The sequence below is a fragment of the Zosterops lateralis genome (assembly GCF_965231275.1).
Source record: "Zosterops lateralis genome assembly, chromosome: Z".
In the NCBI taxonomy this organism is placed as follows: domain Eukaryota; kingdom Metazoa; phylum Chordata; class Aves; order Passeriformes; family Zosteropidae; genus Zosterops; species Zosterops lateralis.
Genome location: NC_139800.1, coordinates 52,861,479 through 52,878,410, shown reverse-complemented (window position 1 = coordinate 52,878,410; position 16,932 = coordinate 52,861,479). Strand labels below are relative to the sequence as shown.

The window sequence follows — 16,932 nt, the reverse complement described above, 5'->3', positions numbered from 1 at the left end:
GGTCAATTGGTTTTTCTTGTATTTGTTTATGACGAATCTCAGTCTCTCAACAGATATGGACACATTAACAAATTTATAAAATATTACATTCTTCCTCCTCCTTTTGTCTGTTTAATGTGGAGTAAAATTACTACAGAACAATGATTCCCTTCTCCACTCTCCCCACTGCCAAATTACCTATTACTATGAATTAGGAAGCAACTAATTCTTAGACAAAAAGACACAGTACAAAATCTAGTCTCTAGCCTTACATCAGCAGGTAGGAACGCTTCATTCCTGGAACAAGTTTACAGACATTTTAGTGACCAGGCAACAGGCAGCTGTAAATAGAGAAGAGCCTTGCTGATCAGCTGGGACAGATGATAGTGAGACAAGGGGGCTTGTGGTTCCTGTGAGTAAGTAGGCATCTTTACTGTAGGCATCCTTTAAGACCTGCTGCTATCAGATGATATCAAAAGCCTCTGTGCAGCAGATAGCCCTCTTGGATAGTCCTTGGTAAAGGAAGCTAAGATGCTGCCCATAGTTGTCCACCTCAGTGAAGATCACACCTGTTGGAGCAGAAGTGGCAAAATGTGATGCTTGCCCTGGTCTAAGTCATCACTGGGTTCAGTTCAGCAGTTGTGCAAACCCAAGTGCACCTGCAGTTTTAGAAAAAACATTGCCCTGTAGACTGGGTAAGTAAGGGACAAGATGTTCTCTGTCTACAGAAGCAGCCCAGGCTCTTTTGTCAGGTTCTTCGGTTATGCCAAGGAAAGGGGACCTGCAAATGCTGAACTGCTGAGATGCGGCCATTTCACCCAGCCAACAGAAAATAACTGGCAGTGCCACACACTTCACCAAACTGATTGCCAACGTGAACCAAAGAGCCTCAGTGCCAACTAATCCTGTTTTGGAGCATGTTCTGGCATTTGACTTCTCTCACAGAACATGCCCTGGTAGGGCAGAGGTAACATTGCCGTCATTCCTCTCCCTGCTTCTACCCAGCAGCTTGGATACACACTACCCTGAGAGCAAAGAGGTGCAGCAACCACACTCCTCTGATGAGGCTGGAATCCATGTCTGAGGAATAAACACCCTGCTCAGAGGGACATTGGAGTGGAGTGTTCCCAATCCATCTCACAACTGCTGCACAGATCTTTCTAGTCCTTGTTGGTGCAAGACACTTATGCAGCCAGGCCCTGCAATAGGTTCATACACATGTTGACCTGGTGGTCCAGCTGCAAGAGACCAGATGGAGTTGGGCAGGGCAGCCAAGGGACAACAGTGGCTGACTGGCTGTCCAGCAGTGGTGGCTCTCTGCTGCACACTGTGATTTGGCCACTCCTTAGGCCAGCTCAGCAGCCACTGCAAAACCCAAGCTCCAGGTGATATTGCTGAGCCTGAAAGTGTATGCAACAGAGGTTATGCAAAGAGAAAGAGGTTTGAGGATGAGGGGAGGTTTTATCCCTATAGGTAAAAGAAATACGAAGGGCTTGCCTGAGAGGAAGTAGGCAGCAGCCCTATGCTGGCTGTCCAAAGGCTTTTGATGTTTATATTCATAAGTATCTTAGACATTTTGGCCTCAAACCAAGCCTCTGATGGCCTCTGTGCAAGAGTAACTTCATTTTCTCTAGACTTCTGTACCTGTGTCCAGTACTTACAGAAAAACTGCCATACTTAAATAGCCTACCGTGAAAGGAAGTCAGAATGAAGAAAAGCTCTGAAGGAAGGACATTCTCTTCTGTATTTAAAGGCACAATACATACTGGCAGTAGTACTGGCAGTACTACAGGTCTCATGTTGGTATCTTTCTGCAGAATAGCAACATAAAAATATTTGACAAAGACTGAACTGTCTAGAGGACACTATTACCCCATTTCATCAACGCTAAGTACTCAGACTGCAGAGTTCTTCCTTACAGCTTCAAAATGTGCGAACCCCATAATATTGTTAGTATTTACAAATGTGGTCAATTGATATGAATGGGATTTTTCTACTAATAAGATCCAGTTTCTAAAAATCCAACAGCAACCTTCTCGTCCCAAAAAAAGCAAAAGGCTTGAGGCCTTTCTTCCCACTGCAAAATCCAAGTATCCTCTTTCTTACAGTAGCTGCTCTTTATTTCAATTACATAAGTTCAAAGCCAAGAGGGATAGGAATTTTATTTCCAAACTTCTAAAAGATTAATACAAACAATAGAAAATAGACAAAATTAAAAACCTATTTAAAAAGTTCTTGTAAATGTGTTCTATCAAAAAAGTGAAGGCAAATAACCAAGCACATTTTAGTAAATTCTGTGTATCGCAAACCGTGGCAATGATGCATGCAATTATCTTCGGGTGTTCACAGATTCTTAGTGTCTGTTTGGTAACATTTTAAATACATCAAGAAAATTCCACCGCAGCAGTACTGCTACAAAGTAGAAGAAGGCTTACAGATTAGAAGTATTGCAAGAAACATGCTTTTAGGAATCAAGCCTCTACTACACATTGTATTCAGCAGTTACTAAAATGTGTCATTTATGCACTGAGATGCACTTGAAAAAAAATTAGAGTTGGTTCCAGGTCTTGCTAATGGAAGCAAAATGTCCCCTGAGGACATTACTTCAGCACTAAGAGCATTTAGCTTTATATTTTAATTATTCACTTTTGGGTTGTTTTATTTTAGAAAAAAAATCCCCTTGAATAATTTTTGCTATTATTCTGGTATTACAGTTTATCAAAATCAGAGTTATTTGGTTAAATTTGGTTAAAAATTCACTTTTTCATTTTTAAAATGTAAACTTCTCAAGTGATATTTGTATAGTTAGCATAGTGTAATAAAAGTGGTGATGGTTATGGAAAGAGTAAGAGTTACACTTAAAAAGCTTCAAGAACATTACTAAAATATAGTGGAATACAGATTAACAAGAACACAGACATATCTAGGATGCTGTTTTAGCCACATAAAAGACAGAGACTTTTCTTGTGAAGGAAAGGCAGTTGTTATTCATGTCATGCTTGAAGGCAATTCTCCAGTGACCTTCCCTACAAGAAGAAAAAAAAAAAAAAGGCATATTAAATTTCATCTTCCTAAGCTGATAGATGTAATTTCTCTTACAAATTACAATGGAAAAGCTCCTTTTCACTGAGAAAAACCAAATAATGACTTTCCTTTGTTGGATGTGATATCCTCACAATATCATAAAATTTTTAACTAGATTTTTACTTTGCTTTGAATTTCTTATGATCCTAAGGTAACACAAGAATAATAAACTAAATATTTGATCTATCAGCAAAAAAATGCCAAATGACATCTTGGGCTGAGCTATGCATTTTTAAAAGTATCATAAATTAATCATCGAGTTCTCCTGAGAAAATATTTTGTAATGTAACTGTATGATGTGATCACCTCAGAATACGTACACACACACAGACCCCCAAAAACCCAAAAAGTAGAAAGGCTGCTTAAATAACCGAAGAACATATGCAATGGTCATTAAAAATTTTCCTATTTGCATGAAGAATTACAGGTAGCACCCAAATTAAGAAAATCTGCTTTTGCTTCATGCTGTCCAAATTTTACCAGAAGAGCATTTCATGTTCTGTTGTTCCCTTTCTTTAGGTTCAATCCTGTTTTGTTAAACCTATGTAGCAACAATCGAAGCCATGCTATTGATGAAGCAAGAGCTCAAGTGCAAGCTCAGGAACACCTGGCAGAAGCAAGGGGAAGATTTTAGGAGTACTTTATGTTCTAGCTTAAATTCTGCCCTTAGAGAAAGCATTCATTTTTTCTTTAATAGCACTCTCATCAGAACGTACTTCAGTATTTCTTCCTCTCTCTGTAGATTTTTCAGCTCTTTAGCAGGAACTATTTTTATTTTTTCTTCTAAGGAGGAGTAACCCCTTCTGAATATCCTACTTCCACATTTGTGTGTCAAGCAAAAGAAGTAGATTTTCCAAGTTCTGGTGTGGTTCTGCCCAAGACTACTAGTATGCATGGCCTTTCTCCTGTCACAATCACTGATAAATGGGAGAGGCCAGACTGGGAATCATGGAACTGGATCCCAAAGGTTTGCAAATGTTAAGACAGCTGCCCAGCCACCTACTTTGCAGGTGTTACAGGGGTACAGGCAATGCAGAGCACTAAGGCAGAGTTTGAGGAGTAGCACATCTTTTAGATCTGTGCTGAAAAAGGTTGTGATTACAGATTGCCTCAGCTCTTCTCTATTTCCACTGGTTTTAGTGCTGTACCAACAGTAAGAACAGGAAGAGCCTAAGTTCATTCAGCTAAATGAACTGCAATATGACATTAAAGACCCAAATGTATTATAACATGATTCTTGCTTAAGCTGTGAGCCAGTCATCAGGATACATAAAATTGCCACAGCTTTGTGTTACTTCTCCAAAATAGGTATGTGACTGTCTACTGTCTGGCTATGTTAAATATGTGTGTCTTAGACAATTTGAATTTGTTTAGATGCTGCTAATGTTTGCTAACAAACACAAAACCACAACTATCCCCCCCCCCAAAAACAAAAACAAAACAAAAAAAAACAAAAAAAAAACAAAAAAAAAAAAAAAACAAAACAAAACAAAAAAAAAAAAAAAACAAACAAAAAAAAAAAAAAACAAAAAAAAAACCAAAAAAAAAAAAAAAAAAAAAAAAAAAAAAACAAACCCAAAAAAAACCCAAAAAAAACCACAAAAAAACAAAAAACAAAAAACAAAAAACAAAAACAAAAACAAAAAAAAAAAAAAAAAAAAAAACAAACAAAAAAAAAAAAAAAAACCTCCTCTAGAAAGAACTGTAGAAAAGAGACATGTTCCAACTGCCACACCTAAAAAACCCAGAAAACCATTTGCAGAGCCAGCAGAGAAATAATGAACACTGGAGCAATAACTCAACACTTAAAAAACTATCACTATGTGTCTTTGTCTCTCCAAGGGCTTGAGTTTCAAATTAGAATGGTTGTCACGGCATCTGTGACTTTATTACCTGATTTCAGAGCACAGCACAGGACCGGGGCTCTCGGAAGGGATTGCTCCCTGCAGGAACGCCAACAAGCAGGGCATCTTTGCAGGCATTTTGCATACAGTACTGCTGGAGTTCAGCAGCTGCCTGAGAGACCTGAAAAGGAAAAAAAAATACAGAGAGGAAACTAATTCATTCACAAGCATCTATTAAGCATTTCCTCTTGAAGAGCTATCAAACAGAGCTGGAGTGCAGCCAAATCACCTCTTAGATTCTAGAACACCAAGTAAATCAGCACAGAAGCACAATTCACAAAGCTCTGATGAAGCACACATGAAATACTATGCCAGTGATAAGCCAGAAGAGTGTAGAGGACTGAGGTGCCAGTGTGATGCAATTTCTTCCCATTAAAATGCTCAGAGCCATGAGCCTTTTCCAATCTACTGTGGTGTTTGGAGGTTTATATCTGAACTCTTATATCCTCTGATATTTTATTAAAAGAATTTTCATTCCAAACTTCTAAAAACACAGAGTATAACAAGGAATGAAAGCAAAAAGATGAAAAGCTTTTGTAGTCCAAATTGTCACCTTCCCCCAGCAGTGAAGTGAGAACTTCAAACCCACACTCTGGCCCCCTGAAAGTAGAGTCCAGAGCTGCAAAACAAGCCCAGGATCCCAAAGATAAAATGCCTTCAGCACTGAACTCTCCTGCTCTCCTTGTGGATGGCATATCAGTCATGTGCCTACATTTTTGAAGGAAAATGTAGAGGAATTTCCAGTTTCCCAGACACACATTAGGAACAGTTGCAGAGAACTGTCAAAACCCATGCTGTCTGATACATATTTTATAAAAGGAAGTACTAAATATATTGATGAAACTATAAGTTGCCCTCTGACCTCACTCTGCCTTTGTTACAGGACTCCTGAAATACTGACTTTTCCTCCTACACAACTCTGCAGTGTTGCCAAAACAATGACCAGAAGGATCATCCATGCTTTCCAGCCTGGTGTCTAAATGAACCACCCCAGAGCCCCAGTGGAATTTTGGTTCTGGGCCATCCCATCTAACAGCATCTGAAAACACATGGGAAATCTGGTCTAGCACACACTTTTGTTTGCTATTTTGCTGGTCTCCTGTTCACTGTATTCCAACTCTCTGCCAGGACAGTCATCCTAGTAACTGCCTGAATTTAGCCAACAGTTATGAGAACCGTTTTTCCCTCAGCCTCCCAGGTTCTCTAGAGCAGAGTACAGGGAGAAGCATCTGCAGCAAGGATTCCTGCTAAGTCAGCAGGCTTTGTCACCCCTTCCTTACCTGAGGAAAAACCCTGTCTGGAGGATGTAGAGGTCTCCTGCCCTGCCCAGACCCTTGGATCCCCTGCAACATTAGCACCCTTGCCTCACCCACAGTGCCTGCCCCTTGTGGTGCCCAACTGTGTACCATGTGGTCATCAGGAACAGATGCCACCAGCCAACACTTGTCAGGCCAAGGCCACGTGGAGCTTTTTCCTTTGAGAGTTAGCAGTGCCTACAGCATCTCCTTGCACTTTGCTGCCAAATCCCCCAACACATACTGAGCTATGTATACCCTGTAATATCCTCAAAAGTTACAAACCAGAACTGCCTATTCTTAGTCCTACCCATGCCCTATAACATTCTTCTTTCCTCCCATTCACAAAGAAAATTTCTGCAGTATTTCATCAGATGACAAACATGCTCCCTTCAGCAGCCTCCTGCATGCAAGATGTGTATTCTTTCCTACTCAGTTTCCTCTTTCTGAAAATATTGTTCCTGTTGGCCTTTTTAGCCATCAGGGTAAACAAAACCACCATTGGAACTTGGCAGTATGGAGTGTATTTTTAAAAATCCTTTCATAATCATCTTCCGCCTGGAAACATATTGTCTATTCAAAGTAGCTGAAACAATGTTTTTTCCCATTTCAGTGCTTGCTAAAACTGAACCAAGTGGTTTTCTATCAGCTGAATATATTTTGCATTATTTTTATACTGTACGTAAAGAAACCCATTTGACACAATTTATATGACACATTTTAAATCGTGTGTCATTTCAAAGGCAAGAGCAGGCTCCTAGAACAGCAGACCTGGAAAGAGACTGCTGTGCACAGTGCTGCAAGAAAGATGAGTGAGAGTGACCACCCTCCCTGGATCATGAGAGTAAACTCATAAAAAAATAGGCAGCCTTGAGCAGTCCAGCTCCAGAATATGTTACTGACACAAAGTAACACCTTTAAACTACAAACTATGTATTTTATAGTTTGTAGTTTATACAGCCACTCCCCACCCATCAGGGAAAAAAAAAAAAAAAAAAAAAAGTGGGGAGGAGTATATGAGTATTTTGAGTTTATGACTCAAAATGATCAGGAACAGAGATCCAGGCACCAACAATAACTGGTGGACAAGCATCAACCATTTCAGTGTTTGGCAATACTCTTCTCACCACAAGAGTCTACATTTCTACTCTGAAACATGCTGTTTTTCACATATTCCCACACCTTATTGTCGTGATAAACACAGTCACTTTTAGTGAATCAAGTGTCTGCTGATTCTGTTTTGCTAATAAAATGTGGTAACATTAACAAATTGATTAGGATGATATCCAGAAGCCAGACTGATTTCACCTCGCAACGAGCACTTCAAATCTTCACCAGACCAGGAGAGGAGTAGTGGGAGCAAGTATTTTGAATTATTTTTAAATCAATTAGCTAAGTTCCTGCAGCTCAATGTGCTCGCACTGCTGTCAGACTGAGGAAGCTGGTCTTTTGTGACTGGCCAGAGAAAAATGGCGAATGCAAGAAGACAGACAAGGAAAGCACAGGATATAAATTAATTTGACCTCCATCTCTTCACAGACTATGCTGGATTTTGTGCTTGGTGATGAACCCCCCACATCTGCTGGAAACCAAGAGCTGTCTCGGTCAGGTCACCAAACCTGAGGAGCTGGCAGACGACAGGACCGCCTCATCATGCCGCCTTTGTCTGGAAATGTGCAAGCAGGAGAAGATTCATGCATGCGTAGCAAATCGCCTGCCTTCCCCAAGTGTGCCAGCGGGTACCACCCCGCGCCGCCTCCCCCTGCAGATCCTGCCAGCGCTCCGGAACAGGGGGAGTCGGGCTGGCTCCGCTGCGAGGAACTACTCCCGATCATCTGTTTGCTGGTGCAGAACTAACGAGGAGCTGCCGTATTATTTATTTATCGCGGCGCCCTCCACCAGGGAACGGCACTGGCTCCATCGCTCCCGTGCGGCCGGGGCTGGAAGCCCGCCGGGCACAGGCACCGCTCGCCCCCTTCCCTCTCACGGCGGGGGGCGCGGACCAGCCGCAGGGAACGGCAGGAGCGGCTCCTCTCTCCCGCCCCCCGCGCCTCGCCCCGGCCCCCGCGCCCCGGCTCACCTTGATCCTCTCCACGGCCGCCTCCAGCTTCAGCTGCTCCACCAGGCGCTGCATGGTGCTCAGGCTGCCGCCCGCCGACATACCGCAGCCGGGGGGAGAACAGAGGGGACGAGGCGGGCGGGCAGCGCGGCTCCGGCGGGCTCGGCTCGGCTCCCTCCGCCCCGGGGAGGGGACAGCCCCGCCCCGCCCCGCCCCGCCCGCAGCCCCCGCGGCACCGCCCCGGCCCCGGCCCCGCCGGACCCCGCCGCGCCCTGCTGCCCGCAGCGCCCCACAGCCCTACAGCCTTACAGCCCTACAGCCCTACAGCCCTACAGCCCTACAGCGTTACAGCCCTACAGCCTTACAGCCGTACAGCCGTACAGCCCTACAGCCTTACAGCCCTACAGCCCTTACAGCCCTACAGCCTTACAGCCTTACAGCCCTTACAGCCCTACAGCCCTTACAGCCCTACAGCCCTACAGCCCTACAGCCTTACAGCCCTACAGCCCTACAGCCCTACAGCCCTTACAGCCCTACAGCCCTACAGCCCTACAGCCCTACAGCCCTTACAGCCGTACAGCCCTACAGCCCTAGAGCCTTACAGCCTTAGAGCCCTACAGCCCTACAGCCCTTACAGCCCTTACTGCCCTACAGCCGTACAGCCCTAGAGCCCTTACAGCCCTACAGCCCTAGAGCCTTACAGCCTTAGAGCCCTACAGCCCTACAGCCCTACAGCCCTACAGCCCTTACAGCCCTACAGCCTTACAGCCCTACAGCCCTACAGCCCTTACAGCCCTACAGCCTCACAGCCCTACAGCCTTACAGCCCTACAGCCCTTACAGCCCTACAGCCCTACAGCCCTAGAGCCTCACAGCCCTACAGCCCTTACAGCCCTACAGCCTTACAGCCCTACAGCCCTACAGCCCTTACAGCCCTACAGCCCTACAGCCCTTACAGCCCTACAGCCTTACAGCCCTACAGCCCTGGGCCACCCCGGCCACCGGAAACCTGCTGGTGACAGCACTAGTGGCCGAAAAATATAAAAGGGAAGAGCAGAAAACAAAAACAAAAAACCAAAATGGGAAGAGGAGGAAGAAGGAAAAAGGAGGAAAAGGAGAGAAAAAGGAAAGAAAGGGGGAAAGGAAGAAAAGAAGTGGGGGGAAATGGGGAGAAGAAGAGAGAGGGAATTCACAGACTCATAGAATAGTTTAATTCGAAAGGGACTTCAAATATGGTTTGGTTCTAACCCCGCCACTTCCAGCAAGGATGCCACCCACTACATCAGGTTGCTCAGAGCCATATCAAACTTGGTCTTGAACACTGACAAAGATGGACTTCTAAGCATGTCTTCTGCCTACAGGCAGCTGTTAGGTTCCAACTGCTTGGCAACTGCTGCACCTCCCCTCTCCCTACCCAGCACTGTTCAATGCCATTTCAACAGCAACTATAAATAAGTCCTCTCAATTTTTAGTAGAGGTTTGCCATCTATTAGTTTGTTGTCTTTTTAAAAAGTTGTTGGGATGAAGCTTATAGCCTAAAATGGTTGCTCTGAACATAAGACAGGGCAACCAGAAGTTCAGGCCCAGCCAGAATGGGTTTGTGGAAGACAGGTCCTGCCTGACCAACCAAATGTCCTTGTATAGCAAGGAGACACAACTAGAGAACGAGGGAAAAGCTGTGGATGTTGTCTACCTAGACTTCAGCAAAGCCTTTGACACCATCTCCCAAAGCATTCTCCTGGAGAAATTGTCAGCTCATGGTGTTTATGAGTGAAGTCTTTGTCGGGTAGGGCACTGGCTGGATGGCTGGGGCCAAAAGGTTTTGGTGAATGGAGTTAAATCCAGCTGGCAGCTGGTCACTCATTGTGTTCCCCAGGGGTCTGTATTTGAGTCAGCCCTGTTTAATGTTTTCATCAGCTATCTGGAGGAGAGGATAAAGCCCACACTCACCAAGTTCACAGATGACAAGTTGGATGGGAGTCTTGATCTGCAGAGTAGGAAGGCTCTGCAGAGGGATCAGGAGAGCCTGGATCGATGGACTGAGGCTAATTCTGTGAGGTTCCACAACACCAAGTGCTGAGTGCTCCCTTTGGGTCACAACACCCCAGGCCATGCTACAGGCTGAAACAGAGTGTCTGGAAAGCTGCCTGGCAGAAAACGACCTGGGGGAGCTGGTCAACAGCAGCTGAACATGGCCCAGCATGTGCCCAAGTGGCCAAGAAGGACAACAGTGTCCTGATCTATATCAGCAATAATGTGGGCAGCAGGACCAGGGCAGTGACTGTCCCTCTGTACTTGGCAACGGTAAGGGCACATCTCATGTCATGTGCCCAGTTCCAGGCCCCTCAGAAAAAGAAAAATTGAGGTGCTGGTATTGCCAAATTTTTGGAACTCGGACATTTTAGGAATACAGACAAACATCTAGGTTTAGAAAGGAGATATTGCTTATTGTACAGAGGGTGCAAGGTGGAAAATTTCCTACATATCAAGCACACGGAAGAATAAAAATGAAAAGAATTTATACATAAAAATTTTGCATAAACCCATCTATCTAATACCGAGTTACCACCTACCTCATGATAGTAATTTAGGTTGCGCAGCCTTATGACTGTCACAGTGCCTGCATGGGCCTCTTTGGGGGTCTCTGGTGGCTGCTCTTGGTCATTTGGAGAGATGTCCCCTACAGAGTTTGAAGCAAAGTTTAGCTCAGGTCCAGCAGAATGATGGTCTTAAGGGTCTTTCCCAACTTTAATGGTTCTGTGATTCTGTAGAGACATGCACATGCTTGTGCCTCAGTCAGAGCCTCGCATGGTCATGGAAAAGGCACACGGAATCCTCTCCAAGGTCCTAATACCTTGCAATCTTTTTTTCTCCATAATGATGTCTTAACACTATCCAGTACCAGCAATACTTATTCATGTAGACATTTCTCTCTCAAGTTAATTCAACCTACACTGGCTATACTAGACCTACTATTGTCACTCTCAGCAGTCTCTGAAAATTTATGCCCAGAAGATAGACATAATTTAGAACTACCATGATAGTCTAGAAATGCCTAGTAGCCTTTGCTAAGGAGGTGTCACTGCAGTGCTGACAGTTTTCTAGGCACCTTTTTTCCTTTTTGTCACAGGAATGTGGCTGCAGTGTTTCTGCCCAGCAAATTTTTTCTGCATTCTATGAATTTATGTCTGCATCTGATTATTTTCAAAGAGGTGACATGTCTAGAGAAGAGGAATCTCCAAAATGAGCCAGAAAAATGGTTCATTTCCAGGAGGTTGTATGATATGTCTGACTTCTTCAGCCACTTGGAATCAGGCCAGAAGTGCTACAGAGACAAAACACCATTGCCGCTGAAAGATACAGCTCTGGCCTCTGCCAAGACTGTACCTCCACTGCATTGATTTCCACTATGCTATCAGGTCATGAAATTAATCTTGATTACCAGGAAGGTAGACAACAAGGGAAAACAGATCTGTGTTTCAACTTTGTATTTGCATAACCCAGATATTTGGCTTGGAACAAGACAGAGCAAAATGAGGCAGAAGGTCAGGAGCAGCAGAGCTGCCTGTGAAACTGCACACACAGGTTTAGATCCTCTTTTATAGAATTGCCTTGTACATTTCCAGATATACCTGTCTTTTCTAATAATCAACACCACTGCATTTCTGCTTAGCTTCATTCTCTGTTTCTACCACAGCAACTTATTCTTCTCTCTTCCATTCTTTCAGGAGACTGACTGTCTTTTGGGGGATGAAGCAGCAATACACTGAAGCTGTGGTCTCTCACTTCATAAGCATCTTTGCAGTGTCCCTAAGATTACTTCATGAAAGCAAGCACAGCTTTTTCTGCATACCTTCTTTAACAATTTTTAGATTTAAATGGATAATTAAATCCAAAATTAATTAAGTTCATTGCTACCCTACATTCAACAGAGACAGAGGAACAATCTAGCAGTTCAACTTTACTACTGTGTACAGAAATCCAGCACAGTATTACTATCATGCTGTTCTGGTTTCAGGTGGGATAGAGTTAATTTCTTCTCAGTAGCTGTTACAGTGTCGTGTTTTGGACAAGAATGGTGTTGATAATATACTGATGTTTTCGTTTTTGCTAAGTCCTATTTATCCAAAGCCAATAACTTTTTGTTCCCTCCTTTTCTCCTGCTCTCCCAAACTGGGAGGGAGCATAGCAGGACCTGACCAAAAGGGATATTCCACACCAGTACCTAATGTCATGCCCAGTACCTAAACTGGGGGGGAGTTACCAGTCTGGGTTTGAGAAGGAGAGTCTATCATCAGTCAGCAAGTCATGAGCAATTGTATTGTGCATCATTTGCTTTTCCCCCCTTTTTGTTATCATTGTTATATTATTTTACTTTATTATCAAATTGTTCTTATCTCAACACACAAATTTTAATTCAGCTCTCCTTCCCATCACTCCAAACTGTCCAGCTTTCGGGCAGATCTCTGGGTAATGTGTTCAATTTTTTATCTGATCTTAGAGAAGACTTTAACCATTTGCAACAACATACTGGCTCCTAGTAAAAAGACCAGTTGGGTTTCAAAGGTAGTCAAAGGTTGTTCAAAATCTTAAAAATTCTTGATTACCATAATCAGCCTGGAGGGTAAGGAAGGAAAAAAGAAGAGGGAGAAAAAATAAGTGAAGGTGTCCCCTCAATAGGTTGGAGAAAATATAAAGTTTAGTAATCATTCACAGTAAAGAACAACCAAAGCACAGGGGTGCCTGCAATGCTGAATGCATACACCTGATTGGTGTCCTGGCCAGCAACACTGTCATATCATAGTCTTATCCTACAAAATACACCACAGAGAACAAGTACTGCAAGTAAAGTATTACTGGTACAAAATACACAAAATGTCACAAATATGACAGCAAAGAAGTCCATATTGTAACTAGCAGTTGTTAAACAATGGATGTTTATAGCAATTTTCTTTTAACACACTTTGGTCAGACCTGTCCTTATATCAACCTTTTGAGTCCACGCTCAGGTGCCAAAAGGACTATTGTGATATAAGACTAGATGGAAATTAAGCACAAACCCAGAGTAGCTGTCCTTCTAGGCAACTCTTCCCACTCCCCATAATACCAGGCATTATGTTGTCTGGTGTGGAATATCTCTTTGGCCAGTTCAGGTCACTTGTCCCAGCTAAACTCCCTCACAGTTTGGTTTTTTTGGTGTATCTTCTCTCTGACAGAGCATGAGACAAAGAGGGAAAAAAAGTCCTTTGGATAAACACAATTTAGCAAAAACCAAAACATCGTTGTGTTATCAACACCATTCTCATTCTAAATCCAAAACACAGCACTATGACAACTGCTGAGAAGAAATTAACTCTACCCTAGCTGTTAACAGAACAGCTGAATAGTTTGGAACGCTATGGTGTGTGGGAATTTATGAGCAAGTATGTAGGGCAGTCAGCACCTTCAGTATGTTTGCACCTTACCCCTGAACAAGTACAAAATCCAGAAAACTAGTAAAAAACTACTTTTTAAAAGTGTGCTGTCACCCTTTGCAGCCCAGAGAGGACTTGAACCACTGCAACATGTTGTGGCCTGGCCCAAGCTTATTGAGCCAAGTGGTGCCACAACTGACATTGCTGATGTGTTTTTCTCAGTCCCTCTGGCAGCAGAGGGCAGGCCACCAGGAATGAGCTGTGCCAGGGAAGGAAATGCACATCCACTATCTGCCATGAACTGACCCAGACTGCACTGGAGCAGGGTAAAGCAGCACATCTGGAATATATTGATGAGATCTTTGTTTGGGAAAATACTACAGGAGACGTTTTTGAGAAAGGAAAGAAAATAATCCAAATCCTTCTAAACCCCACTTTTTCCAAAAAAGAGGCTAAGGTAAAGGGACCTGCATAGGACATGCAGTTCTTAGGAATAAAATGGCAAGATGGACATCACCAGATTCCAATGGCCATTACTAATAAGATAACAATGATGTGCCTACCAACTAATTAGAAATAAACAGAAGCTTTTTTGAGCACTGTGGGATTTTGGAGAATGAACATTTCAAATTAGTCTGATTGTAAGCTCCCTCTAGCAAGTGACACTAAAGAAGAATAATTTTGAATGGGGCTCTGAGCAGCAACAAGCTTTTGAATAAATCAAAGCAGAGATAATTCATGGTGTATCCCTTGGTCCAGTCTGAATAGGGTAAGATGTAAAAAATGTGCCTTATACTGCAGCTGAAGAGAATAATGTTTTTTTCTGGAGCCTCTGACAGAAAGCACCAGGTGAAGCTTGGGGTTGACCCCTAGGTTTTTGAAATTGGTCATACAGAGGAACTGAGGACTATTATACTCCAACTAAAAAGAAGATATAAGGCAGTTTATAGTGTCCAAACCACTTTAGAGGTGGTACTGAGGCACAGATCCTCCTGGTATGCTGGTTGTCTGGGGTGGGCTGGATGTTCAAAGGGAGGATCTCCTTTACACATCATGCAACCGATGTTACATGGAGTAAGTGGGTTGCACAACGAGCTTGGATAGGAAACCTCATCATCCAGGAATCTTAGAAGTGATCATGGACTGACCAGAAGGCAAAGATTTTGCAATGTCACCAGAAGAAGAGGTAATATGTGCTGGAGGGGCCTCACTATGTAATAAATTACCAGAAAGGAAAGAGCAATATGCCTTTTTTATTTGGGTCCTTGCTGTCTTGTGGAAAGCACCAGAGATAAAGCAGCTCTATGGAGTCCCTCACAACAAGTCACAGAAACTGCTGAAGGAGAAGGTGAATCGAGTCAGTTTGCAGAGGTGAAACCCATCCAGTTAGCCTTAGACATTGCTGAATGAGAGAAATGGCTGATGCTTTATAATGACCCACAGATGGTGGCAAATGCCTTGTAGGGGTGGTTGCAGTAGTGGAAGCAGAATAATTGTCAGTGTAGGGGTAAACACATCTGGGCTGCTGCATTGTGGCAAGATGCCACAATGATGCCTGGATGGAGAGCCTGGCTGTGAAGGTATGTCATATACCCAAGCGTTGGGCCATCGAAGAACATCAGAACAACCAGCAAGTGGATTAGGCTTCCAGGAGCCTCAGGTGGTCCTAGGCTGGCAATTCAAGGGTAAATTATTTCTAGCTTTGTGGGCTCATGACACCTTGGGACACCAAGGACACCAGGAAGAGATGCAACATAGAGATGGACTTGGGATTGAGAGGTGGACTTAACCAAGGACGCTATCTCACAGGTTATCCATGAATGTGAAACATGAGCTGCCATAAAGCAGACCAAGGAGGCCTCTTTGGTATGGAGAATGATGGCTGAAATATAAATAGTAGGAGGCCTGGCAGATTGGCTGTATCACACCCTCCCAAATCTGTGATGTCAAGTGCCATGTGCTTACAGTGGTGGAAGCAGACTCCAGATGGTTGGGGACATGCCCTGTGCCTCATGCCACTGCCTGGAACACCATTCTGGGCCTGGAAAAAGCAAGTCCTGTCTAAACATAAAACCCCAGAAAGATCTGAATAGACAATAAAACTCCCTTCCTAAACATCCTTATAAACATTTGTGCCAAAGAGCATGGCATTGAGTGGATGTACCATTCCCTAGCGTGCACTTACCTCTGGAAAGAACAAATAATGTAATGGGACTCTTAAAGACTACGCTGAGAGCAATGGGACATTGAAATGTTGGGATACGTATTCAGCAAAGGGCACCTGGTAAGATATCAGAGGATCTGCCAACCAGGCTGGCCCTGCCCAAAGTTCTTATGTAGTGTAGAAGGGGATAAATTTCCTGTAGTGCATACTAAAACCATGCTGGGGAGAACAGTCTGGGTTATTTCTGCCCCAGGCAAAGGCAAATGTATCTGTGGGATTGCTTTTGCTCAAGGGCCCAGGTGCACTTGGTGGGTAATGCTGGAGGATGGAGAAGTCCCATGTGTGCCTCAACGCAATTTATGTGAAAATAGCCAATGAATTAAACTGTATGATGTATGTCACTATGAAACAGTCTGTACCACTTCTGTGTGTAAAAGTGGTAACAATAGCTGCGTGTGTATCACCTCACAGAGGACCTCACGGCATCAATCTTGACCACAGCTGTTCTGGGGATCTCAACCTGATTTCCCTCTGATCATCGCACTCAAAAAGAATGAACTTTGATAACACTGAACAAGCGCAGCAGCACTGGGATCAGAACTGGCTCAAATGTGCAGCATGCAATAATTCAACATCTCATGCCATCTTTTCTGCTTGAAAGATTCTTACCAAGGATGAAGGCCAAAGTCATGGACTAAATTAATTCAACTGACTTTTTTTATTGTGTGGATGTTTTATGAACGCTTAACCGTGTGTTCCATTGACTGAGAGAATGAGGTTTGTGTACCTATCAAAACAGAAAAATAGGGAAGGTGAAGGAATATTGGGGAGTGTGAAACTTGGCATGACACAGATGACATGGAATAAGAGCTGGTTACAGCTAGGGTGATTTCTTCTCAGTAGCCGTCACAGTGCTTTTTTGGATTTAGAATGAGAATGGTAACACAGCCATGTTTTGGTTTTTGCTAAATTGTGCTTATCTGAAGTCAAGGACTTTTTTTCCCTCCTGGTCTCATGCTTTGTCAGTGAGAAGA

At 43.5% G+C, this 16,932-nt stretch overlaps 1 protein-coding gene across 1 annotated transcript; it reads right to left on the bottom strand.

Moving 5' to 3' along the window:
* Positions 1 to 2,115: 2,115 nt before the first annotated feature.
* Positions 2,116 to 8,466, bottom strand: LOC310922504 (guanine nucleotide-binding protein G(I)/G(S)/G(O) subunit gamma-10). Its single transcript, XM_083883127.1, has 3 exons — positions 8,343 to 8,466; positions 4,957 to 5,088; positions 2,116 to 3,005 (listed from the first exon to the last, which is right to left on the bottom strand). Exons 1-2 carry the CDS (start codon positions 8,421 to 8,423, stop codon positions 4,963 to 4,965), a joined length of 207 nt encoding a protein of 68 aa, XP_083739253.1. The 5' UTR covers positions 8,424 to 8,466; the 3' UTR covers positions 2,116 to 3,005; positions 4,957 to 4,962.
* Between the last annotated feature and the right edge of the window lie 8,466 nt (positions 8,467 to 16,932).

What these genes read in the sequence shown, in the direction of transcription:
- LOC310922504 (XM_083883127.1), bottom strand. Translation starts at nt 8,423, where the DNA reads ATGTCGGCGGGCGGCAGCCTGAGCACCATGCAGCGCCTGGTGGAGCAG. An exon ending in CGGCCGTGGAGAGGATCAAG is followed by an intron (nt 5,089 to 8,342) that starts GTGAGCCGGGGC and finishes TTTCCTTTTCAG; the next exon opens with GTCTCTCAGGCAGCTGCTGA.